General features: G+C 33.4%; 1 protein-coding gene across 2 annotated transcripts in view; it reads right to left on the bottom strand.

Moving 5' to 3' along the window:
• The window catches only part of LOC140444169 (uncharacterized), a 38,149-nt gene that overhangs the window by 7,996 nt on the left and 2,362 nt on the right, over positions 1–27,791 (bottom strand). The window contains exon 3 of one of the 2 annotated variants that reach the window (XM_072535872.1): positions 13,452–14,997. The exons of the other annotated variant lie outside the window; for it this stretch is intronic. Coding sequence (XP_072391973.1) covers positions 13,835–14,997 — 1,163 coding nt within the window. The 3' untranslated portion in view covers positions 13,452–13,834. Of the gene's footprint in view, positions 1–13,451; positions 14,998–27,791 lie in introns of those variants that run through there. 2 annotated transcript variants of the gene reach the window in all.

The following is a 27,791-nucleotide window of genomic DNA, read 5'->3' as shown; positions in this document are numbered from 1 at the left end:
GCGGTTATGCACCAAAATCGTCTAGAGGAAGTACGAAATCGCAATTTTAGTGTTGCAACAGTCAGAAGAAGACTTCTTTCTTCTTGACTATCTTCTCGGGTAATGGCTAGAGGACCGCCACTTCGCCGGGTGCCTCGAGTTGCACGACTAGCTTTTGCTCGACAATACGCGCATTGGGGAATTAACGATTGTAGCAAAGTGTTATTCTCAGATGAATCCCGTTTCTGCCTAACTGGATCCGATGGACGTGTAAGAGTTTGGAGGAGAACCGGTGAACGATTTTCACAAGCTTGCATTGCTCCAAGAATGCCATTTGGTGGAGGCTCGGTCATGGCTTGGGGAGGTATATCTTCCGACTTCCACACAGAATTACCCTTCATCGAAAATGGGTCCCTAACTGCACGAAGGTACATTACGGAGATTCCGAAAGAACATGTTATGCTTAACATGGCAGGGCTTGGAGAAAACGCCGTTTTTATGCAGGACAACCTGCGACCGCATGTTGCCAGGATCAGTATGTAATACTTGGACGAAGTTGGAATTATGAGGGTACCCTGGCCAGCTAGGTCTCCGGACCTGAATCCCATCGAACATCTCTGGGACGATTTGAAAAACGTATTCAAACCCATACACCTCCTCCTAACAACGCACAGGAGCTTAAGGATCTGTTAGTGAGAGAGTGGAATAACATACCACAACATGTAATCCGGAGAAAAATTGAGAGTATGCCCGTCGTCTGCAAGAGGTTATTAGAGCAAGGGGAGGCAATACACTATATTGGTCATTGAAATTTCACTGATTTTTTACCACGTTCTGTATTTTCAATTTTTTTTCGTATTTCTGTTTTATCAACAATTTGATTTGTTTTCTGTTTTTTTCAATAAAAACAATAAAAAACCATTTTTTTTCTTTCAAAACAAACATTGATGACAAATAAAAAATACATTAGCCAAAAAAAAGGTAATTACTGCACCAGAGGCAAAAATATTTTAAGAAACTTGATATTTTCAAGATGACCCGGATTTTATGATCGCAAGTGTATATATATATATATATATATATATATATATATATATATATATATATACAGGTTGTAGTAAAAAACCATGATTACATGCAAAAAGTTTATAATTTTAAAAATTGAATGACTGACTGAATATGAATGACAATTGAATGGACCCCCGACGCATACAACGGGTAAAGTTTAAATATTTAAGAAATGTTCTCCTCTTCTTTTTTAGAAGCCTGTTCTGGACTACATTTGGACATAGGTCCACCTTGTCCTTTCCATGTTCGCCTATCTTGAGCTATTTGGTGCCAGTTTCTCCCTGCCTTTTCTTTAATGTCGTCGATCCATCTTTTTTGAGATCTTACAATGTTTATATTAAAATCGTATATGATGCTAAAACAAATTTCACACTTATAGAGCTGTTTCTATAGGGTGTCTTTTCAAATGTGATTTCAAATGATGTGCTTGACTAAATTGCTTAAAACAAATATCACACTTATAAGGCTTTTCTCCAGTGTGTATCCTCAAATGTGATTTCAAATAAGATACTCGAGTAAATTGCCTAAAACAAATATCACACTTGTAAGGTTTTTCGCCAGTGTGAGTTCTCAAATGTAATTTCAAATCAGTTGCATGAACGAACTGTTTCAAACAAATATCACACTTGTAAGGTTTTTTTCCAGTGTGAGAGATCAAATGTGATTTCAATTTATATGCTGCAGTAAACTGTTTAAAACAAAGATCACACTTGTAAGGCATTTCTCCTGTGTGAGTCATCAAATGTGATTTCAAATTACCGGCTTGAGTAAATTGCTTTAAACAAATTTCACATTTGTGGGGTTTTTCTTCAGCATGTACTCTCGAATGTATTTTAAGATTAGATCGCTGAGCAAATTGTTTTAAACAATTATCACATTTGTAAGGTTTTTCGCCAGTGTGAGTTCTCAAATGTAATTTCAAACTTTTTGCTTCAACGAACTGTTTCAAACAAATATCACACTTGTAAGGTTTTTGTCCAGTGTGAGTGATCAAATGTGATTTCAAATTACATGCTGCAGTAAACTGTTTAAAACACAGATCACACTTGTAAGGCTTTTCTCCTGTGTGAGCCATCAAATGTGATTTCAAAGTCTGTACTTGAGTAAACTGCTTGAAACAAATTTCACATTTGTGAGGTTTTTCTTCGGCATGTACTCTCGAATGTATTTTCAGATTAAATCGCCGAGAAAATTGTTTTAAACAAATTGCACACGTGTAAGGTCCTTTCCCAGTTTGAACTTTCATATTTTTATTTATTGTTTTTTCTTCAGCGTATCTACCAAAATCTTCTTTACGAAATGAATGTTCAGGTGTTTTCATAATTTTCATTTTGTTCTTATTCTGTAAGCAACCTAAAATATAAACCAACTGTACACATTTTACTACAAAGAAAAATTTATGCAGAAACTATAGAATAAGAATAAAAAGTAACAAAAGTTTAGAAGAACTAAAACATGATTCTGTTTTATATGTAAATGAATAATATTAATGGAAAATATAAAACATTTTAAAATTATAATTATGTAGATTTAAAATATGGCTTTAATTTAAATAAGAGTTTGATTCACATTCTTGGAAGGGATAGTTCTGTCCACAGAAAAATCTCAAAATCGATTTAAATTTGCCCTGTTGTCAGAGTTATGGGTTTATAGGATCTATGTAGAGAACATAAAATCTTTATAGAAATAAAATGACATTCAACAAACGTAAACGCTTTACCAAAATAAGATAAAATTAAAACTAAATAAGATTAAATAAAATTAAATAAAGGTAAATAGAATAGAATAAAATTAAATCAAGTTAAACAGAATTAAGTAAAATTAAGAAAAAGCTATACCTGCAAAAACGCTGATATATCGTTTCTGCTTTATTTTCCATGTAAAATCCCGTAAGAAAATGCTAAAGTTCATTGTGCTTATTTTTAGAGCGTTTTGTGGTGGGTGTAGAATAGTTCGTCGAATCGTGACGTAGGATACATCACTGGAAACAAGAGAGGGTAGCGAATATGTTGACACAGAAAAACACACATTGCGGCATTGCTAAGAGGGTATTACATCATATCTCGTTTGTTATTGGTCCGATTGGAGCGTGTGATACGTTAAATGAAATAGAAGAATATCAGGAATATATTAAGATAGAAAAAACCAAACAAGGCGACCCTCTAAAAAGCACTACACGGTGTCTACATTACTAATGAACATAGTACCCTATGATATGAGATATCATAGGGTACTATGGATAAAAATAGTTTAAGTATAAGACAAATTAAGATTTATTGACTTACAAAAGGACTCAGGCTGAGTTCAAAATAAACAACTGATCGAATCCTAACATGCGACATAGCAAATATAAGGGAGGATATAACAAATATAGAGTAAAGTGATCTGCAGAGTGCAAATACAAGGCGATATGTCACAAGCGTTTGAAACATATGCAGGGTTACGGCAGGAAGACGCGCTGGCGTGCCTTCTCTTTAATATAGCGTTAGAAAAGACTATAAGAGATGCCGAGTTACACAATAGGGGAACAATCTTTAATAAATCAACGCAGATTATGGCTTACGCTGACGATCTGGATTTGATCGCACGTACTACACGAGGACTTAAAGAGATGACTTCCACCTTCTTGACAGCCGCACAAACTATGGGCCTTAAAATAAACGAGGAAAAAACCAAAATGTTAGCATCTATTCCAAATAACAGAGATAGAGCTAGAAACGCCGAAGAAAACTTCAGTATAGACCAATATAATTTTGAGGTAGTAAATAAGTTTACATATTTGGGTTCTCTCATAACAAACGATAATGACACATCTGAAGAAGTAAAACGGAGGGTACTGCTAGCAAACAAATGTTATTTTGGACTAAGCAAGCAGCTAAAAAACAGAAATTTAAGCCAGAAAACCAAACTAATAATATATAGAACACTCATCCTACCAGTGCTGACATATGGGTCAGAAACATGGACCATCTCCAAAACAGACGCAAATCTTCTGCTCGTCTTCGAAAGGAAGATACTAAGAAGAATAATGGGCGCATTCTGTGAGAATGGTATTTGGAGAAGGCGATATAATTTCGAATTGTACGAGAAGTATAAAAAAATAGTAAATGGTAGAGATGTAATATCCTTCATAAAAATAGGTAGGCTTAGATGGGCTGGACATGTGTCAAGAGCAAATGAAAATTACCCACCCAGACGAACTCTATTATCGGTCCCAGTGGGAAATAGGAGTAGAGGCAGACCATGACTGAGATGGAGGGACGGTGTGGACGAGGACGCAAGGAAAATCGGCGCGGCAAATTGGCAACGGTTGGCGATGAACAGAAACGACTGGCGAAGACTGGGGAAGGTCAAGGCTCAACTAGAGCTGTAGCACCACTGATGATGATAACAAATATATTTAGATAAAAAACAAACGAAGAGCCTATCAAAAGGGCACTACACATCGTCTTCGTTATTAATGAATGTAGAACAACATACGACATATCACATGACACTATGGATGATAATAGACATATTTGCTTTATATATAAAGCATAATGTAATTTCGCTTTATTGACCTAAAAAGGGCCTCTGACTGATTACAAAATAAACAACTAGCCTAATACTAGCATATGACACATCAAATCAAACGACTTGAGTATGTATATCTACATATTTATATATATATATATATATATATATATATATATATATATATATATATATATATATATATATATATATATATATATATATATATATATATATAACTCATGGACAAAAATATCGAATATTTTGTAATTTTTCAATTGTTCTTTGTAGTCACTACTATTTCAAAATAATTTTAGATTACTGATGACACTTATATAGTAGGCTGATTTATTTAACTATTTTAAATTATTTTGACGTTTATTCAGCGTTTAGTGTCATTCGTACATTTCATCATAAAAAACCTTCGCGCAAAAGAAAAATCATAATAATTCGGTTATTTTTAGTTTAATTTTAAGTTTAATTAAAAATATTGTTTTGACTTTACAGGTAACAGTTAAATTTAAAACAATTATGCCACTAATTCGACACTGCAACTGCAATGAAGCCCAAGTAGCACAAATTGTAATTTTGTTATAGAAAGGATATGCTCAAAAAGATCTCGCACGACGTCTCAGGAGAAGTCAATCTACAGTTTCGAATACTTTAAAAAGGTACCGCGAAACAGGAAATTTTGTACGAACGCCTGGTCAAGGACGCCCAAGGGGCACAAACGTAATTGATGACCGATTTTTGGTTCTTATTTCTACACAAAATCGTTCATGCACCTCAGAAATGAGCTATTAAATTAAATTAAATGTCAGTTCAGATACAGTTAGAAGAAGATTAAAAGAAGAAAACTTAAAAAATCATAAATGTCGTCGTTTAGAATTTGCAAGAACACATATTCAGTGCAATATCGACAACTAAAAATGTTCTTTTCACTGATGAGAACAGAATGATATTGTGGAAGTCAGGTGGTCAAAATTACATCTACAGAAGAGTTGGAGAACGATTCGCCTGGTGCAATCTCGCCCAGACAGTTAGTTTTGGAGATGGTTGCATAATTCTTTGGGAAGGTATTAGTTAGGAGGTACGTACCGCATTTGTGGAAGTGATTGGACGGATATCCGGTGACCCTTACGTTTAAAACATCCTGCAAGATCATGTTTTGCCATATGTTGGTTACATTGGATGTGAAAGATTCGTGTTAATGCACGATAATCCTCGACAACATGCCGCTGCCATAGTGAGTAATTATCTTGAGGTCCAAATTCGAAAATGGGATTGGCCACCGTTTAGCCCAGATTTAAATCCAATACAGTACATGTAGGAGTACCCAAAACGCCGCATACGACAAAGAAATCCCGTTCCAAATACCACAGACCAGCTTCGCTGATGCATAGGATGAATGGAATGCAATTTCCCAAGGATATGTCCAAAATTTACTTGCAAGCATGCCGAGAAGGATGCAAGCAGTAATAAGAGCTAGAGAGGTAAATACTCGTTACTGATTATGCACTTCTTTCAAAGCTTGTTTAAGCAATTTAAATTAGCATTTAAGTATATACATATACATATATATATATATATATATATATATATATATATATATATATATATATATATATATATATATATATACACTCGCGATCATAAAATCCGGGTCACCTTGAAAATCACCGATATTTCATTTTTAACGAGCTTTATCGTAAATAATAATAACACAAATACAAACTAATGCATGTTTCTGAGAATTGTTGCGGTTTCCTTTGTAACAAAGAATTCCAATAGTGCCGATTTCGCGGTTAAGTGCACACTTCCCAAAATGAACGCTACCTGTAACTCCGCTTGTTTTAAATGTCTCGTTTGTACTTCGACTTTCTGTTCAAATTCAACGGACAAACGTTTATTATTGCCACTATTAGTGTTTATTAGTGCCATTATTACTGTTTATTTTTTGACAAAAATGCCTTTGACTGTTTGAAACGGCACAAATTGTTGCACTTGTGGAAGACGGTCACACTCAACGGCAAGTCGCAAGAACTGTTGGCGTAAGCCTTTCTACGGTTCAACGAGTGCTTCAACGCTTTCAGGAGGCAAGTTTGCTAACCAGGCGACCTCGCTCTGGACGAAGAAGAACGACCAAGGCACTAGATGACCGTTTCCTTGTGTTTCAGGCTTTACGAAACCGGACCTCAACTGCGGTTATGCACCAAAATCGTCTAGAGGAAGTACGAAATCGCAATTTTAGTGTTGCAACAGTCAGAAGAAGACTTCTTTCTTCTTGACTATCTTCTCGGGTAATGGCTAGAGGACCGCCACTTCGCCGGGTGCCTCGAGTTGCACGACTAGCTTTTGCTCGACAATACGCGCATTGGGGAATTAACGATTGTAGCAAAGTGTTATTCTCAGATGAATCCCGTTTCTGCCTAACTGGATCCGATGGACGTGTAAGAGTTTGGAGGAGAACCGGTGAACGATTTTCACAAGCTTGCATTGCTCCAAGAATGCCATTTGGTGGAGGCTCGGTCATGGCTTGGGGAGGTATATCTTCCGACTTCCACACAGAATTACCCTTCATCGAAAATGGGTCCCTAACTGCACGAAGGTACATTACGGAGATTCCGAAAGAACATGTTATGCTCAACATGGCAGGGCTTGGAGAAAACGCCGTTTTTATGCAGGACAACCTGCGACCGCATGTTGCCAGGATCAGTATGTAATACTTGGACGAAGTTGGAATTACGAGGGTACCCTGGCCAGCTAGGTCTCCGGACCTGAATCCCATCGAACATCTCTGGGACGATTTGAAAAACGTATTCAAACCCATACACCTCCTCCTAACAACGCACAGGAGCTTAAGGATCTGTTAGTGAGAGAGTGGAATAACATACCACAACATGTAATCCGGAGAAAAATTGAGAGTATGCCCGTCGTCTGCAAGAGGTTATTAGAGCAAGGGGAGGCAATACACTATATTGGTCATTGAAATTTCACTGATTTTTTACCACGTTCTGTATTTTCAATTTTTTTTCGTATTTCTGTTTTATCAACAATTTGATTTGTTTTCTGTTTTTTTCAATAAAAACAATAAAAAACCATTTTTTTTTCTTTCAAAACAAACAAACATTCAGACAAATAAATAATACATTAGCCAAAAAAAAGGTAATTACTGCACCAGAGGCAAAAATATTTTAAGAAACTTGATATTTTCAAGATGACCCGGATTTTATGATCGCAAGTGTATATATATATATATATATATACAGGTTGTAGTAAAAAACCATGATTACATGCAAAAAGTTTATAATTTTAAAAATTGAATGACTGACTGAATATGAATGACAATTGAATGGACCCCCGACGCATACAACGGGTAAAGTTTAAATATTTAAGAAATGTTCTCCTCTTCTTTTTTAGAAGCCTGTTCTGGACTACATTTGGACATAGGTCCACCTTGTCCTTTCCATGTTCGCCTATCTTGAGCTATTTGGTGCCAGTTTCTCCCTGCCTTTTCTTTAATGTCGTCGATCCATCTTTTTTGTGATCTTACAATGTTTATATTAAAATCGTATATGATGCTAAAACAAATTTCACACTTATAGAGCTGTTTCTATAGGGTGTCTTTTCAAATGTGATTTCAAATGATGTGCTTGACTAAATTGCTTAAAACAAATATCACACTTATAAGGCTTTTCTCCAGTGTGTATCCTCAAATGTGATTTCAAATAAGATACTCGAGTAAATTGCCTAAAACAAATATCACACTTGTAAGGTTTTTCGCCAGTGTGAGTTCTCAAATGTAATTTCAAATCAGTTGCATGAACGAACTGTTTCAAACAAATATCACACTTGTAAGGTTTTTTTCCAGTGTGAGTGATCAAATGTGATTTCAATTTATATGCTGCAGTAAACTGTTTAAAACAAAGATCACACTTGTAAGGCATTTCTCCTGTGTGAGTCATCAAATGTGATTTCAAATTACCGGCTTGAGTAAATTGCTTTAAACAAATTTCACATTTGTGGGGTTTTTCTTCAGCATGTACTCTCGAATGTATTGTAAGATTAGATCGCTGAGCAAATTGTTTTAAACAATTATCACATTTGTAAGGTTTTTCGCCAGTGTGAGTTCTCAAATGTAATTTCAAACTTTTTGCTTCAACGAACTGTTTCAAACAAATATCACACTTGTAAGGTTTTTGTCCAGTGTGAGTGATCAAATGTGATTTCAAATTACATGCTGCAGTAAACTGTTTAAAACACAGATCACACTTGTAAGGCTTTTCTCCTGTGTGAGCCATCAAATGTGATTTCAAAGTCTGTACTTGAGTAAACTGCTTGAAACAAATTTCACATTTGTGAGGTTTTTCTTCGGCATGCACTCTCGAATGTATTTTCAGATTAAATCGCCGAGAAAATTGTTTTAAACAAATTGCACACGTGTAAGGTCCTTTCCCAGTTTGAACTTTGATATTTTTATTTAATGTTTTTTCTTCAACGTATCTACCAAAATCTTCTTTACGAAATGAATGTTCAGATGTTGTCATAATTTTCATTTTGTTCTTATTCTGTAAGCAACCTAAAATATAAACCAACTGTACACATTTTACTACAAAGAAAAATTTATGCAGAAACTATAGAACAAGAATAAAAAGTAACAAAAGTTTAGAAGAACTAAAACATGATTCTGTTTTATATGTAAATGAATAATATTAATGGAAAATATAAAACATTTTAAAATTATAATTATGTAGATTTATAAAATATGGCTTCAATTTAAATAAGAGTTTGATTCACATTCTTGGAAGGGATAGTTCTGTCCACAGAAAAATCTCAAATTCTTTTAAATTTGCCCTGTTGTCAGAGTTATGGGTTTATGGGATCTATGTAGAGAACATTCAATCTTTATAGAAATAAAATGACGTTCAACAAACGTAAACGCTTTACGAAAATAAGATAAAATTAAAACTAAATAAGATTAAATAAAATTAAATAGAATAGAATAAAATTAAATCAAGTTAAACAGAATTACGTAGAATTAAGTAAAATTAAGTAAAAGCTATACCTGTAAAAACGCTGCTATATCGTTTCTGTTTTATTTTCCATGTAAAATCCCATAAGAAAATGCTAAAGTTCATTCTGCTTATTTTTTGAGCGTTTTGTGGTGGGTGTAGAATAGTTCGTCGAATCGAGACGTAGGATACATCACTGGAAACAAGAGAGGGTAGCGAATATGTTGAGACAGAAAAAACACAAATTGCGGCATTGCTAAGACGGTATTACAACATATCTTCTTTGTTATTGGTCCGATTCTAGCGTGTGATACGTTAAATGAAATAGAATACCACGAATATATTAAAATAGAAAAAACCAAACAAGGCGACACTCTAAAGGGCACTACACAGTGTCTACATTACTAATGAACATATAGTTACATAAGATATCATAGGGCACTATGGATAAAAATAGTTTAAGTAGAAGACAAATTTTCATTTATTGACTTACAAAAGGACTCAGACTGAGTTCAAAATAAATAACTAACAGAAGAGTTGGATAACGATTCGCCAGGTGCAATCTCGCCCAGGCAGTTAGTTTTGGAGACGGTTGCATAATAGTCCAGTTACTATGGCATTTTCCCTTTATTATAACTGCACCGATTTATCTGAAATTTTTACAGTGGGTAGTAAATTACTCAAAAAACATAAGTTATATGGTGCCGATGTGTGCTTCTACCCCTGGGGTGGTTGGCACCCCATCTAGGAGGTTGAACTTTTTACACTCAAAATAACCCCGGGAATTGATATAGAATCAAATTTTAAACAAAAAATGTCATATAAATTTTTTTCGCTAAATTAATACTTTTTGAGTTATACGCACTTGAAAAAGTAAACTTTTCGCAAAAAAGAACATGTTTTCCAATGATTTTGTACGAATAACTAAAAAACAAAGCGTTTTATTGAAAAATCTATAATGAGCAAAAATAAAGCTTATAAAAAAACAAAGAGAATGTTTTTTTTATTAAGTTTTATAAGTACAATACTAAGCGATTTATAATTGTTTAAAGATGACTTTTTGTTTTTGGGATACTATACTCCATGCATTTAACATCAAATATCGGAAAATGGGCATGTTTTTTGATAAAAACTCATACAACATTTTTTAAAGAGCTAGAAAAAACCTTTAAAATGAGCTATGTTAAAAGCCATTTCGATTAAAACAAAGCGAAATACGAAGGAAAGAATTTGAATTACTCTAGCGTTTAAAAAAAAAACGAGCAATATACGTAACACTATTTCGATCAGAATTGAAATTAAACGTATATCTTCTACAATTCATTTTATTTTAGTGTTATTTATAAGTTTTAAAAGTTTAGCCTGTTTAAAATGCGTATTTTTTGAAAAAATCATGTTTAAATTAAAAAATCTTTTTTTTAATTATCTAAAAATTTACATTTTTTTCAAAATAAATCTAAAACTATAAGAGATACGTGAAAAATGGTTCTATACCAAAATGTAGTTTTTTTCTTAACAAAAATTTTGATTTTTTTATTTTTGTTGTAGCTCGAAAAATAATAGAGATATAGCCAATTGAAGTTTGAGATACAGCGGCTGACACACCTGTAATCAGCACTTTGGCCCTTTACTATTTAAAAAGAAAGAATTTTAACATATTTTAATCTACTTAGTCGTGTAGCTTTTGAAATTACCTTCAAAATATTTTTTTAATGGACACTGTAGCTTACAAATTAACTGGAGCAATTTTGGAGCATCAACTTATTTTCTGTATATATAAATGCTTTATTCAAGTATATTCGAAAAACTGGTAACAGACACACTAACACTCACACAAATATGTATATAATACATACATACATATATGTTATGTATATAATATAGGCACCTCTAAACTGAACATTTGCTTCAGAGAACTAACGAACACAGAGAACCGACACTCCTTTGAAGTTGCGTGGGCAAGCCGCCAATGAGTGCCAATGACAGGAGTACTTCAGATCTCGAAGACATTTTAGAAGCTGGAAGATACTGTACAATTTTGGTGTATGGCCTTGCCAAAGACACCCACATGGACAAAATGAATAAGGTCGAAGATTATTCATCATTACTTGAACAAATGCGATACGAATCGTTTATTAAAGCCACAACTAAAAATAGTGCAGTTAAATTATCATCCATTGTACCAACTGTAAGTGCCCTGAATGAGCATATCAAAAGAGTTTATTTACAAACTCAGGTATGGCTTGGAAACAAAGAGATTGATATAACGGATTGGGGATGGTTCAAGAGTGATGATATTTTACAACCAATAAAAATGAAAAGTTCACCTGCACCAGAAGAACTATTGAAACTGATTTTTTGCAATTGCAAAAAAGGGTTGCGGCTCAGCGTGTGGCTGTCGTATACTAGGTCTATTTTGCAATGCTACGTGTGGAACATGCTCTGGCGACAATTGTCAAAACTGTCCTGCAATAGACAAAGAGGTGGAGTTAGAACACGACGAGAATGACGCTTCAGACAATGAATAATTTGATATATTGTAAATCATTTTTATTTTTGTAAATATATTTTGTATACTTTCTAATGTAAAGTATTTTCATGCATAATTTTTTACAATAAAAACAGCATGAGTATACTTAATTTTTTTATTTAGACATTTACCAAAGGGGAATTTGTTTCGTGAGCATAAAGGTGGTTTTTAAGGGTTGAAAATAAGCAACCAATCAAAAAATATTTTATTGATAAGAAAGGAATTTTTGAATATAAATGTACATTAAAAACTTTTGAAGTTGTTTAAAAAGATTTTTTTATATATTTTGACATAGGGGGTAGTTTTTAAGGGTTAAAGTGTTGCAATCAACCAAAGTTATTTTATATAAGCAGAGAATTACATTGTAGATGATATAAATGCACTACAAAAGCGTTTGAACCTGTTAAACGATTTTTTACAATTATTTTTATTAAAAGGGGTGGTTTTTAAGATTATTTAAGGGTTGAGAATGTACACAATATCCATTAATATAATTGACAATATTTCAATTACCTAATTTAACACGATTTAAATCCATAAAATGCTTTAATATAATTTTTTTTCATTATTTTCAATAAGGGGTGATTTCACCCCTTAAAAATAAAAAGCTCACCTATCGCATATATAACTTTTGAAGAGGGAGGTAAGATAAGCCTAATTCCAAATTATTAGAAAAATCAATTCAGTTATAAAAAATTTAGAGGTATTGACCTCTTTTCCTCCACAGTGACTGGAGTATAATTTATTGGGAAGGTATTAGTTGGGAGGTACGTACCGCATTTGTGGAAATGATTGGACTATTATCCAGTGACCCTTACGTTTAAAACATCCTGCAAGATCATGTTTTGCCATATGTTGATTACATTAGATATGAAACATTCATGTTAATGCACGATAATCCTCGACAACATGCCGCTGCCATAATGAGTAATTATCTTGATGAGGTCCAAATTCGAAAATTGGATTGGCCACCGTTTAGTCCGGATTTAAATCCAATACAGCGCATGCAGGATTACCTAAAACTCCGCATACGACAAAGAAATCCCGTTCCAAATACGACAGACCAGCTTCGACTTAATGCACAGGATGAATGGAATGCAATTTCCCAAGGATATGTCCAAAATTTACTTGCAAGCATGTCGAGAAGGATGCAAGCAGTAATAAGAGCTAGAGAGGTAAATACTCGTTACTGATTATGCACTTCTTTCAGTTAAAAAATTAACATTTAAGTATATATATATATATATATATATATATATATATATATATATATATATATATATATATATATATATATATATATATATATATATTCAAGGTGTAGTAAAAAGCATGATTATATGCAAAAAGTTTATTATTTTAAAAATTTAATGACTGACTGAATATGAATGACAATTGATTGGGTCCCCCGCCGCATGCGACGAGTAAAGTTTAAATATTTAAGAAATGTTCTCCTCTTCTTTTTTAGAAGCCTGTTCTGGACTACATTTGGAGATAGGTCCACCTTGTGCTTTCCATGTTCGCCTGTCTTGAGCTATTTGGTGCCAGTTTCTCCCTGCCTTTTCTTTAATGTCGTCGAAATTTGACACTTATAGATTGTTTCTATAGGGTGTCTTATGATTTCAAACATTGTGCTTGACTAAATTGTTTAAAACAAATATCACACTGATAAGGCTTTTCTCCAGTGTGTGCCATCAAATGTGATTTCAAATAACTTACTCGAGTAAATTGCCTAAAACAAGTTTTTACAAACAGGTTTTTCGCCAGTGTGAGTTCTCAAATGTCTTTTCAAATGAGTTGCTTGAACGAACTGTTTCAAACAAATATCACACTTATAAGGCTTTTCTCCAGTGTGTATTCTCAAATGTTCTTTCAAATGATGTGCTTGACTAAATTGCTTAAAACAAATATCACACTTATAAGGTTTTTTTCCAGTGTGAGTCATCATATGTAATTTCAAAGTACCACCTGCACTAAACTGTTTAAAACAAATATCACACTTGTAAGGCTTTTCTCCAGTGTGAGTCATCAAATGTAATTTTAAATGATTTGCTGTAGTAAACTGTTTAAAACAAAGATCACACTTGTAAGGCATTTCTCCTGTGTGTGTCATCAAATGTGTTTTCAAAGTACCGGGATGAGTAAACTGCCTTAAACAAATTTCACATTTGTAGGGTTTTTCTTCAGCATGTATTCTCGAATGTATTTTAAGACTAACTCGCTGAGCAAATTGTTTTAAACAAATATCACACTTGTAAGGTTTTTCGCCAGTGTGAGTCATCATATGTGATTTCAAAATAGCACCTGCACTAAACCGTTTAAAGCAAATATCACACTTGTAAGGCTTTTCTCCAGTGTGAGTCATCATATGTGATTTCAAAGTACCACCTGCACCAAACCGTTTAAAGCAAATATCACACTTGTAAGGCTTTTCTCCAGTGTGAGTCATCATATGTGATTTCAAAGTACCAGCTGCACTATACTGTTTAAAGCAAATATCACACTTGTAAGGTTTTTCTCCAGTGTGTCTTCTAAAATGTGATTTCAACTTACTTGCGGCAATAAACTGTTTCAAACAAATTTCACATTTGTGTGGTTTTTCTCCAGAGTGAGTCACCAAATGCGATTTCAAATGTTGTGCTTGAGTAAACTGCTTTAAACAAATTTCACATTTGTGAGGTTTTTCTTCAGCATGTACTCTCGAATGTATTTTAAGATTAAATCGCTGAGAAAATTGTTTTAAACAAATTGCACACGTGTAAGGTCCTTTCCCAGTTTGAACTTTGATATTTTTATTTAATGTTTTTTCTTCAACGTATCTACCCAAATCTTCTTTACGAGATGAATGTTCAGGTGTTTTCATAATTTTCATTTTGTTCTTATTCTGTAAGCAACCTAAAATATAAACCAACTGTACACATTTTACTACAAAGAAAAATTTATGCAGAAACTATAGAACAAGAATAAAAAGTAACAAAAGTTTAGAAGAACTAAAACATGATTCTGTTTTATATGTAAATGTATAATATTAATGGAAAATATAAAACATTTTAAAATTATAATTATGTAGATTTATAAAATATGTCTTTAATTTAAATAAGAGTTTGATTCACATTCTTGGAAGGGATAGTTCTGTCCACAGAAAAGTCTCTAAATTGCTTTAAATTTGCCGGTTGTCAGAGAGTTATGAGTTTATAGGATCTATGGAGAGAACATACAATCATTATAAAAATAAAACTGATTATGCTGATTATGCACTTCTTTTAGTTAAAAAATTTATGGTATCTTAAAATAGCGATAATTTTTGTTCTTCTGATGGTATAGAATCTTTTATTTGAAACATACAAAAAAAATTCTGTCATAAAAATTATTGACTGACCTTTTAATTCACACACGACGATGTCTTCTTTCGACCAGAACAGCTCCCCCTTGTTGATTATGTTAGGCTACCAATCAAAGCCTTCTCCGTTATAAGTGTCACCAAATTGTTCATACCAGCAACTCTTTCTCCAAAAATACGAGCAGGCCTCTTTTACCAGTACTCGTTCAACAAACTCCAAAATTCTCTCCTCTCTTTCATATACTAACAATCTCCTGAGAACCAAGTAATATTACTTTTACTTGGTGTCGCAAATATTTTTTATAGTTATGGTTTTTTTGTGACTTACTCACTTGGACTTTATAGAATCCAGCAGGTATTCGACTTCTCAACTTTGATCTATCTCTCGTTCCACCTTTCAGCCACTCACTTCTAATTATTAACACTACTGGCACTTGCTTCTTAACTGACTACACAAAACTTCAACTGCCTCGTTCGGATGACCGCCACATAATAATAATCTTTTCTATTCCAAACTTTCAAAACATTCACTCTCTTTTCCCATTCCAAACTCACTAACCAATCAGAAAATTTCTATATCCCGCCTCTTGTTTTATATCAGAAAAACCGAAGCATCGCTTCTAAACAACTTTCTTTGAAAGTGATTACGGTTTTTATCTCATACTTTCTAAATACAATAACTACCTGTCGACTTTTGGCCTTTCCAGTGAAACAAAAACAAAGGCTTTTAAAATATTATATCTACAAATACCGGGAAACAATTGAAGACTCGAGTGGATAAAGGAGGTAACTAACAAAATTATACAATGGAGAAAAAGCAGATTAAAGTTTTAATTTTTAAACATGTTGAAGTTGCATTATGTAATTGTGCGTTTTGTTTTAAATGTTTTCGGTGAGTAGATATTAATGGTCCATTCTATGTGTGCAACTTTGTTAATTCGCTTTTTGTTTTAAAAACCCAAACTTTTGAAAAAACTACACTTACCTCCTTTATCCATTGAAATTTTTTTACTATAACTACTAGTTTTTTTTAAAGGTGAATAAAATAAAATAAACGAGCTGAATAGATACTAATTTATTGGAATTCCCTCGTATATGTGTTAATTGAAATCCCCTTATATATGCATTATAATAACGAAGAATTTTTTCAATGTTTCTTAGAATTGAAGGATACGAAATCCTTCAATTTAAAACCCAAATAATCTTTCGTTCTTTTTAGGTCACCGCCGTCGATAATAAATCATTTTATTGTTTGTTTGTCACAGGCGCAAAATTCTTCGATATTTCTTTGTTCAAACCGCCCGATATTGCGTTTTCAAATTAATTTACGTCTTAATTTCCGTTGTGTTTAGTTTATACCCTAAGTGCTTTGTTTGTTCTAACTTACGCGAGCAATTTTTAAAGATAATTTCGTCACTTTCGTTAGAGCCGCGGTGAATTTATTAGTTATTGTTCTGATAATTTTCGGTAATAATCGCATTATAATACCATTTACAGGGTTGCTTGACAAATTGAAGCTAACTCTTGAGATTTGCCACTTTTTCAGTAGATAACTGGTCAGTTTTTTCTCTAATCGGTTCAATCTTGCAATCAACTGGTCGAGTCTGACGCGAGTTCCTAATTATATTCAACTCTTTAAAGGGTATGTTTGAATTTTGAATCATAGCTCTCTTTATATAAATAGGATCCATAATTACAAACACGAATTCATTTTATTCCATCTCGAAATGTTACAGTTTTATTTAAAGTATTTTTCTTGCGATTAATTAAATTTAAATTTTGGGCCAAATTGTCAAATTTTCGAAAGTGTATACGCATGTCTGTGACATGATCCGTTTTACTTGCTTGGGTAATTATGGTTCTATATTCCTCAGGTAAAAATATATTTTCATGTCGACGTAATACTTTTTTGATACGTCCGAAATCTCTATCGGAGTCTAAAAAACTGTCCAACCTCAGGAAATTTATGGTTAATAGTTTTTACAATTCCTTTTAGTATAAGGTTCTGGTTCTAATAGAGACATATGATCAAGAAGTTTTTATTTTGACCTGCACAAGAGTCGGTCCATATTATCAGATGAGATATAGTATTATCTTGAAAAATATTATTGTACTTTAACATGGTTAGTAATGAACTACATACTTCAGAGCTTCCTCTAAGAGCCATGTCCTCATCATCATCATCATCTTGGTGCTTACAGCCCTTAGAGGGCCTCGACCTTCTCAAGTTTTCTACGCCATTCTATTCTGTCCCTCGCTTGCATTTTCCAGTTGCCGACTCCGATCTTCTCGGCATCTTGTGTTACCCCGTCCATCCACCTCAGCTTTGGTCTACCCCGTCTTCTCATTCCCACGGGTTGCGCTGTTAGAATCTTTTTTATCATGTTTGACTCAGGGGCCCGGGCTACATGTCCTGCCCACTGTAGGCGGTTTCGCTTAATTATAGTGGTAATATCTTTAACACCAAATGTATGCTTGTAGATATTCTGCAGTTCAAAGTTATATCTACGTTCTCACAGACCGCTCCGAATATCTTGCGTAGCACCTTTCTTTCAAAAATGGATAGAGCGGATTCATCTGTTTTCGTTAGCGTTCATGCCTCTGATCCATATGTGAGAACGGGGACTATCAGTGTTCTATACAGCCTTATACGAGTTTTTTGAGACAGACGTTTGTTAGCTAAGTACTTTGATAGACCACGATAACACCTGTTTGCAATTATTATTCGCCTTTTTATTTCCTCAGATGTGTTATTATTGGGGTTAACCGATGTCCCTAGATATATGAACTCTTTGACTGCTTCGAAGTTTTGGTCATTAATGATTAAATTTGTGTCAACATTTCCAGCTCTTGTGTTTATGTTAGTCGTCATGAATTTGGTTTTATTTTGATTTATCTGTAACCCCATTCGTTCTGCTGCTGCTACTAGCTCGGTTAGGATTTCCGCAGTTCTCGCCCTAGTTCTTGTTATAATGTCCACGTCGTCTGCATATGCTAGAATTTGGACTGATCTATTAAATATTGTTCCGCTGCTATCTAAATTAGCGTCTTGTACAACTTTTTCTAAGACGACATTAAAAAGCTGACACACCAGCGCATCTCCCTGCCTTAACCCCCTATGTATTTGAAATGGGATTGACGAGTCGTTTTGAATTTTTACTGCTGATAGCATCTTCGCCATTGTCACTTTTATCAAACATATGAGTTTTTTTGGAATTCCTAACTCATTCATAGCGTTGTAAAGACTTGGTCTTAAGACACTGTCATATGCCGCTTTAAAATCGACAAAAATATGATACATATCTATGTTAAACTCTTGCGCTTTTTCGAGGATCTATCGTAGTGTAAAGATCTGGTTAATGGTTGAACGTCCACGCCTGATATTCTCCTAGAAACATTTCAGTATAAGGCTTTAATCTCTCGTGCAAAATATTTGACAATATCTTGTATGCTGTATTTAGGAGAGTTACTCCGCGGTAATTATTACATTCCAGTTGGTTTCACTTTTTGTGTAACGGGCAAATTAAGCCTAAGCTCCATTCTTCAGGCATTTGCTCCTCAGACCAAATTCTACAAACAATTTCTCGCATCACCTTTGTGAGCTGCTCTCCACCGTGCTTAAATAACTCTGCTGGGATGCCATCGCTACCTGGGGACCTATGGTTCCTTAGTTTTTCTATAGATATTTTCACTTCATCTACCGAGGGGGGTTCCACGAGTTCCTCATTTCGGTATTCCAGCTCTATATTGTTAGTAGGTTCCCCTTCCAGCAACTCTCGAAAGTGCTCTACCCATCGTAAAAGGATATCCTCTTTGTTGGTAAGTAAGTTACCTTCCTTATCATTACAATAGTTTTGAATTCTTTTCTAATAATATTTATTTGATGATAGAACTTTCTTGTTTCTCCGTGACTCATATGGCTTTCGAGCCGTTCTAATATGTCATTTTCCGAGTCTCGTTTCTTTTTTCGGTGTATGCGTTTTTCCTCTCTCCTTAAGTTTTTGTATCTATCTATTGTTGTTCTAGTTTTTCGTTGTTGCATGGTCCTAAATGCGCTTTCGGCTGCTAATTTCAGAGCCTCCTTGCAGTTGTTCCACATTTCCGTGCTTGATTGGTCGACTGCCCAGGTGTGTTCTAGGGTTTCTTTTATATGTGACTGGAACTGTTTCTCTTTGTTTTCATTTTTTAGCATATGTAAATTATATTTTACTGGTCTAGTGCCCCTTTCTTTCTTGGCATTGGAAATTCTTTGTCGTAACTTGGCCCCTACCATGAAATGGTCTGAGTCAATATTTGCGCCTCTGTAACTTCTTACGTACATTAGGTTTGTAAAGTGCCTTCTGTCAATTATAACATGGTCAATTTGGTTTGTGGTGCGTCCATTTGGTGATATCCAAGTTGCTTTATGGATATTCTTATGATTTATGGTTAATAGTTTTTACAATTCCTTTTAGTATAAGGTTCTGGTTCTGATAGAGACATATGATCAAGACGTTTTTATTTTGACCTGCACAAGAGTCGGTCCATATTATCAGATGAGATATAGTATTATCTTGAAAAATATTATTGTACTCTAACATGGTTAGTAATGAACTACATACTTCAGAGCTTCCTCTAAGAGCCATGTCCTCAGTCCATGTAAAAAAGTTAGCCTTTTCTAAAAGTTTTGTAATGGAATGTATCCCTAAATTATACATCCACATCTGACGAAGATAAAAAGCCTTACTAGTTGTTAATTTAGGAAGGGGAATTGTTTGTTGCAAATCCATATTTAGATAACATACTCCATCTTTGTTTTTTGCATACTCACGATCTGCACGTTGTATAGAAAAAGCTGCCTCGTCCTTTAGTTCTCGTTGTAATTTTTCTATCTTTTTTTGCCAATTTGAAACAGAGAACAGAATGATTTTTTACAAACAAATGTTTCTGTAGTATCAATGCAAATTTTATAAATAAAAGATGCAGACCTGCTACAAACGGCATTTTTTTGGCCTTACTGGTTTCTTATACTCTTAAAAGAGATATATATTTTTCATGTCTTCAGTTGCCAGTTGAAGACAATATTTTTGTTCTTTGTTCTAAATTGATTTTATCATTGCATTTTTGACTACAAAGCAAACCAACAGTCACACTTTTATATACATTGTATTATTTTTCCTTTTTGATTTATGTACGATTGACGTAGTCTGTCTAGCTTTACTTGCAGTATTTCTTTTCCATAAATTTGAATCACTAGATCTCTTTCTTGCTTTTGTTTCTCTTTTTTTTCTTTCTTTTTGTTTCTTTTTAGATAAATCATTAAAAACGTTTTCCTTGTTGTTTTCAATTTGTTGAAGAGCTGATAAGGTATTTATCTTCAGTCTTTTTGGTATACTATCATTGTTGGAATCTTTGTCCGTTGTATCACTAGAATTGGGTAAATACTCATCGCTTTTATCGCTGGCGCTGAACGGGTCATTTTCCAATTCGGCGAAAACATCTGCAACATATAATAAGTATTAAATTACAGAAGTCTCATGCATCATACCTTCTTCAATATTGCTATACCCTGTATGTTGCTGCGAACAACTTATGATTTCACCTATATTTGTGTTAGGTTCTGGGTTGTCCAATGTATTGTGTGTTTCAGCAGCTACGATTTCACACACAGTTGTATCTGATGCATCAGAGGGAAGTGCTCCAATATTAACATCTAATTCTACAATAAACAACAATAAATTATACTCGAACACATCTAAATGCATTAAAAATTACTTTTTAAATCCGATACTCCGCAAGTGTTCAACGGTTGCTCAGATACTTCACGCAGGTTTTCTGAAAAGTCAGGTTTTTATACCCGTACTGAGTAAATACCCTATTCTACTACTTACCAGACAACTCCAATGCCATTTTCAACATTAAATTACGTCTGAACGACATTATCACTATAAATTTAACACGTCACTAAACTAACATAAACTTTTTAAGAGAAAATATTTCTTTAAAAGTACACGCTTCTTTTCGTATTAAAACATTTTGTTATGGATAAAGGAGACAACTGAAGTCAACATAGTGTCATCTAGTGGATAAGAGAGGTATCTACAAATTTTAGTGAATTAAGAAGGCAACTACTGCAGTTACCTTTTTTATCCGTGTGTTTTAATTAAAATATTGTCTCTTATCCCTTTTCTATTTCTTTATATTTTTGCGTTGAAGTCAGTACTATATGCTAGATGGTCACTTATCAACAATATATATATATATATATATATATATATATATATATATATATATATATATATATATAATATATATATATATAGGGTGTAGTAAAAAAACGATGATTATATGCAAAAAGTTTATAATTTTAAAAAGTCGATCCATCTTTTTTGTGATCTTACAATGTTTATATTAAAATCTATGATGCTAAAACAAATTTCATACTTATAGAGCTGTTTCTATAGGGTGTCTTTTCAAATGTAATTTCAAATGATCTACTCGAGTAAATGGCTTAAAACAAATATCACACTTGTAAGGTTTTTCGCCAGTGTGAGTTCTCAAATGTAATTTCAAATAATCTACTCGAGTAAATGGCTTAAAACAAATATCACACTTGTAAGGTTTTTCGCCAGTGTGAGTTCTCAAATGTAATTTCAAACTTTTTGCTTCAACGAACTGTTTCAAACAAATATCACACTTGTAAGGTTTTTTTCCAGTGTGAGAGATCAAATGTGATTTCAATTTATATGCTGCAGTAAACTGTTTCAAACAAAGATCACACTTGTAAGGCATTTCTCCTGTGTGAGTCATCAAATGTGATTTCAAATTACCGGCTTGAGTAAATTGCTTTAAACAAATTTCACATTTGTGGGGTTTTTCTTCAGCATGTACTCTCGAATGTATTTTAAGCTTAGATCGCTGAGCAAATTGTTTTAAACAATTATCACATTTGTAAGGTTTTTCGCCAGTGTGAGAGATCAAATGTGATTTCAAATTACATGCTGCAGTAAACTGTTTAAAACACAGATCACACTTGTAAGGCTTTTCGCCAGTGTGAGTCATCATATGTGATTTCAAAGTATGACCTGCACTAAACCGTTTAAAGCAAATATCACACTTGTAAGGCTTTTCTCCAGTGTGAGTCATCATATGTGATTTCAAAGTACTAGCTGCACTATACTGTTTAAAGCAAATATCACACTTGTAAGGCTTTTCTCCAGTGTGTCTTCTAATGTGTGATTTTAACTTATTTGCGGCAATAAACTGTTGCAAACAAATTTCACATTTGTGGGGTTTTTCTTCAGCATGTACTCTCGAATGTATTATAAGATTAGATCGCTGAGCAAATTGTTTTAAACAATTATCACATTTGTAAGGTTTTTCGCCAGTGTGAGAGATCAAATGTGATTTCAAATTATTTGCGACAGTAAATTGTTTAAAGCAAATATCACACTTGTAAGGCTTTTCTCCAGTATGTGTTCTCCAATGTATTTTCAGATTAAAATTCTGAGAAAATTGTTTTAAACAAATTGCACACGTGTAAGGTCCTTTCCCAGTTTGAACTTTGATATTTTTATTTAATGTTTTTTCTTCAACGTATCTACCCAAATCTTTTTTACGAGATGAATGTTCAGGTGTTTTCATAATTTTCATTTTGTTCTTATTCTGTAAGCAACCTAAAATATAAACCAACTGTACACATACATATATATATATATATATATATATATATATATATATATATATATATATATCAACTGTACATATTTTACTATAAAGAAAAATTTATACAGAAACTAATATAGAACAAAAATAAAAAGCAACAAAAGTATAGAAGAGAAGTGTAATATAGACTATATGCTTATAAAAATGGAAGATGAATACACCCAGCGGGGCCTTATAATTAATATGCAAATTCCGAGTGCTTAGTTGCAGGCAAAAAACCAGAAAGCTGAAATTGAATTCTTCAAATACTTGGGAGTCAAATAACATCAAAAGCAGGGAGTAACGAAGAAATACATTCCAGGATTAACCCTTTAGCGCGCAAAAATATTTTTTCGGTGTTTTCAAAAAATAACGATATGTACGAGTTATATATACAAAAATTAGCATATTGCCTTGTTAAAAAAATTTTAAGTTTGAACTTTGAGATGGAGGGGGTGGTCGATATTTCCACTAGCGCACGTCAAGGACAATATACTTTGTGCTTGAATCCTAGTCGAAATATCGACCAATTCTGTTTTTTAAAATAAGAACAAAAAGTAATGAACAAAAGTATTTATTTCTTAAAAAATCAGTATATCAAACATTTTCTTGTGTCATGAAACGGGGCAAAGCATTCTAAATAGAGAGCCACTTCACATCTACGGCAAACAATTTGACTTCTTTTGCCTTTTTTTGTTGTCGACGTTCAAAATTGAAAAGCAAAAATTTTTATTTTATAACTTTATTGAAATTTTTTTATATAACCCGTATGTGATAAATAGCAACTGTTTTAAACAAATTTCACACTTATAGTGCTGTTTCTCTAGTGTGTCTTTTTAAATGTGATTTCAAACTACTTATTTGAGTAAACTGCTTCAAACAAATTTCGCACTTGTAGGGCTTTTCTCCAGTGTGTATTCTTAAATGTGATTTCAAAAAACTCACTGTAGCAAATTGCTTAAAACAAGTATCACACTTGTAAAGCTTTTCTCCAGTGTGTGTTCTCAAATGTGCTTTCAAATGATGTACTTGAGTAAATTGCCTAAAACAAATATCACACTTGTAAGGTTTTACTCCAGTGTGTATTCTCAAATGTGATTTCAAATTAATTGCTTGAGTAAATTGTTTAAAACAAATATCACACTTGTAAGGCTTTTCTTTAGTGTGTGTTCTCAAATGTGATTTCAAATTACTCGCTGCAGTAAACTGCTTCAAACAAATTTCGCACTTGTAGGGTTTTTCTCCAGTGTGTATTCTTAAATGTAATTTCAAATTACTTGCGACAATGAACTGTTTCAAACAAATATCACACTTGAAAGGTTTTTTTCCAGTGTGAGTGATCAAATGTGATTTCAAATTACATGCTACAGTAAACTGTTTAAAGCAAATATCACACTTGTAAGGCTTTTCTCCAGTGTGTATTCTCAAATGTTCTTTCAAATGAATTGCTTGAGTAAATTGCTTAAAACAAATACCACACTTGTAAGGTTTTTTGCCAGTGTGTCTTCTAAAATGTGATTTCAAATACTTTGCGGCAGTAAACTGTTTCAAACAAATTGCACACGTGTAAGGTCCTTTCCGAGTTTTTACTTTCATATTTTTATTTAATGGTTTTCCTTCAGCGTGTCTACCCAAATCTTCTTCTTTAAGAGATGAATGTTCAGGTGTTTTCATAATTTTCATTTTGTTCTTATTCTGTAAGCAACCTAAAATATAAACCACCTGTACACATTTTACTACAAAGAAAAATTTATGCAGAAACTATAGAACAAGAATAAAAAGTAACAAAAGTTTAGAAGAACTAAAACATGATTCTGTTTTATATGTAAATGTATAATATAATGGAAATATAAAACATTTAAAATTATAATTATGTTGACTCAGAATATGTCTTTAATTTAAATAAGAGTTTGAATCACGTTCTTGTAGGGGGTAAGTTCTGTTCACAGAAAAATCTAAAACTTGATTTAAATTTGCCCGGTTGCCAGCGAGTTATGGGTTTATCGACCATTAAAGCACTTTTTGGGCGCTCGCCGCTCACCCCAACTGATTTCCAGTGACGTTCCAGTGTTTTACCAGCCTGGTATTATTGTTCTATTATTTTTTCGGTATATACAGGGTGTTTCAAAAAGGTATGTCATAAATTAAATCACGCATTCCGGGGACAAAAATAAATTGATTGAATCCAACTTACCCTAGTACAAAAGTGTACACAAAAAAAGTTACAGCCCTTTGAAATAAAAATTGTTTTTTTGCGTTATCTCCTAAATTACTTGACATTTTGTAATAAAAATGGACAAGTTACTTTTTTGTTCTGAAAGCATTTTTCATACAAGAGAAACAACAAAATCTAAGCGCACAGACAAATTTTAAGGGGGGTGTGCAGCCCTAAACCGCCCCAAACTTTTAAGTACGTTCAAATCAAATGAATTTTGTGGCATCATTAGTTTAACACATTTTTAAAAATTTTTTGCCTCATCACTTTTTTCAAAAAAACAGTTTTTATTGAGTTACGGCCCTTTTCATTAACCTTTAAAAAATTACGTGCAACTAAATAAATGGCTTAAATGAATTAACAAGTACAAAAAATGTCTATAACCTCTATAAATATGATCGTACAATAAATGTTCAAAATGACCCCCATTTTCTTCAATACGAGTATCAATTCGGTATCGTTTTAATAAGGAATACCGAATGCGCTGAAAAATCATATTTTTCTGACGAAATTGATTAGCAGCTTCAATTAGTCTAACCCTCAATTGTTGTCTGTCCTCTATTGTTACAGAATACACTTTCTCTTTCATAAACCCCCAAAAGCAAAAGTCCATGGGGTTAAGATCTGGACTTCTGGGTGGCCAAGAAATAGGTGCGTCACGACCCCTTCCAATCCACCGACCAGGATACTGCCTGCAAAGGTATTCCCGGACTTCATTACTGTAATGCGGTGGAGCGCCATCTTGTAGAAACCACATATTTTACCTTATTGCAATATTCACTTCTTCCAAATACTCTTGTAAATCGGTTGCCAAGAACTGCAAATAATTATAACCATTTAACTTGGTTAATGTAGTCTTCCTTGCCTATCTGGGCTTTAAAATCTCCCATTACCAGAATTGTGTCTTCTTTGGGTAAAGACTCAATTTCTTGTTCCAGTTTCTCATAAATGTTATCTTTTTCCTCTGCTACAGTACTTTCAGTTGGTGCATATACGTTTATGATGGATATATTAAATGGTTTGGCGTTAATTCTCAGGTATGCCATGCGCCCATTTATTGGTTTAAATTGCATAATATTATTTTGTATTTTTCCCGTAGTTATAAATGCAACTCCATATTGACCTTGTTTTTCATGCCCAGAGTAGTGTAATGTGTAATTTTTTTTATTTATTTCTCCTTGACCTGTCCATCTAATTTCTTGAATTACTGCAACATCAATTCCGTATCTTTCCAGCTCTGAGACAATCTCTTGCATTTTTCCTGGTTCAAGCATTGTTCTGATGTTCCACGTACTTATTTTTACTTGCTCGTGTTTTTTAATTTTTTTGTTATGTTTATTTATGTACGCATGTTTCATTATTTTTTCTTCCATCCATCCAATGGCACTACAGCCCAAATCGGGCCTTGGCCTCCTTCAACAGGCTTCTCCAATCATCTCGATTTACCGCTGTTCTTTTCCATGAACGCGTTCCCAGGCAGTTCCTGGCATCCTCATCGACTTCATTATTTTTTCTTGGGAATTCATATCCTTTTTCTTTGCCATTTCGTATTTCGTTTTTTGTTGGGTATCCGATATTTCTTGTATCAGTTTTTTGACGTCCCTTGTTTATCTTCTTCCAACTCTTTTTTTTTTCTTTATTCCATTTCCATATGTCCCCGTCAATATTTAATTTTTGATAGCCAACTCGGATGTTCTTACCTTTAAGTTTTTCTAATTTTAGAATTTTCCGTATTTCCTGTTGTATCTTTATCTCTTCGTGCGTTAGATCATCATTAATGTATATTTTTGGCTTCATTGATCTTAGTTTGTTTTTATTCCGCATAATTCTTATTTTTTCATTTCTGTCTTTTCTTTTTATAACACATATTTTTTCACCTAGTTTGTAAGCTTCTTCAATTTCTACTTGTATGCTCAATTCTTTTTCCATAAAATTAGTCATGGTCTTGTTAAGTTCATTTGGATCATTTGTATCCATCGACAGTCCTTGGACTATAACATTGTTAGCTTTTCTTTCTTTCTCGAGCTGTTCTATCTTCATCTTTACTATATTTAGTTCCTGTTTAATTTCGTTATTTTCTTTCTTTAGCTGTTGGTTACTTTGTTTGAATCCATTTCTTTCTTCTTTCAATTCACAGATTTCATTTTTGTATTCTCGTTGTTCTTCTTTTATTCCTTTTACCTCTTCGGTTAGGTATTTTGTTTGTTCTGTTAAATTTTGCATCATTTTTAAGAGCTGATCAATTTTGCTCTCATCTTTCTGTTGTTTGAGAGGAGTTCTGGTGATTTTCTTGCTCTTGTTGAAAATATCTCCTTCATCTTCCTTTCGACTTCTCTTTTTGCTGTTCTCTGAAGTATAATCATAGGCTCTAGTTAATAGTTATAGTTAATAGTTATAAGCTCTAGTTCTCCAGTCGACCCGTCGGAAGCTCTAAAACTTCTCAAGCAATAA

Source organism: Diabrotica undecimpunctata, chromosome 6, assembly GCF_040954645.1.
Source record: "Diabrotica undecimpunctata isolate CICGRU chromosome 6, icDiaUnde3, whole genome shotgun sequence".
Classification (NCBI taxonomy): domain Eukaryota; kingdom Metazoa; phylum Arthropoda; class Insecta; order Coleoptera; family Chrysomelidae; genus Diabrotica; species Diabrotica undecimpunctata.
This window is presented reverse-complemented; position numbering and strand designations above follow the sequence as displayed.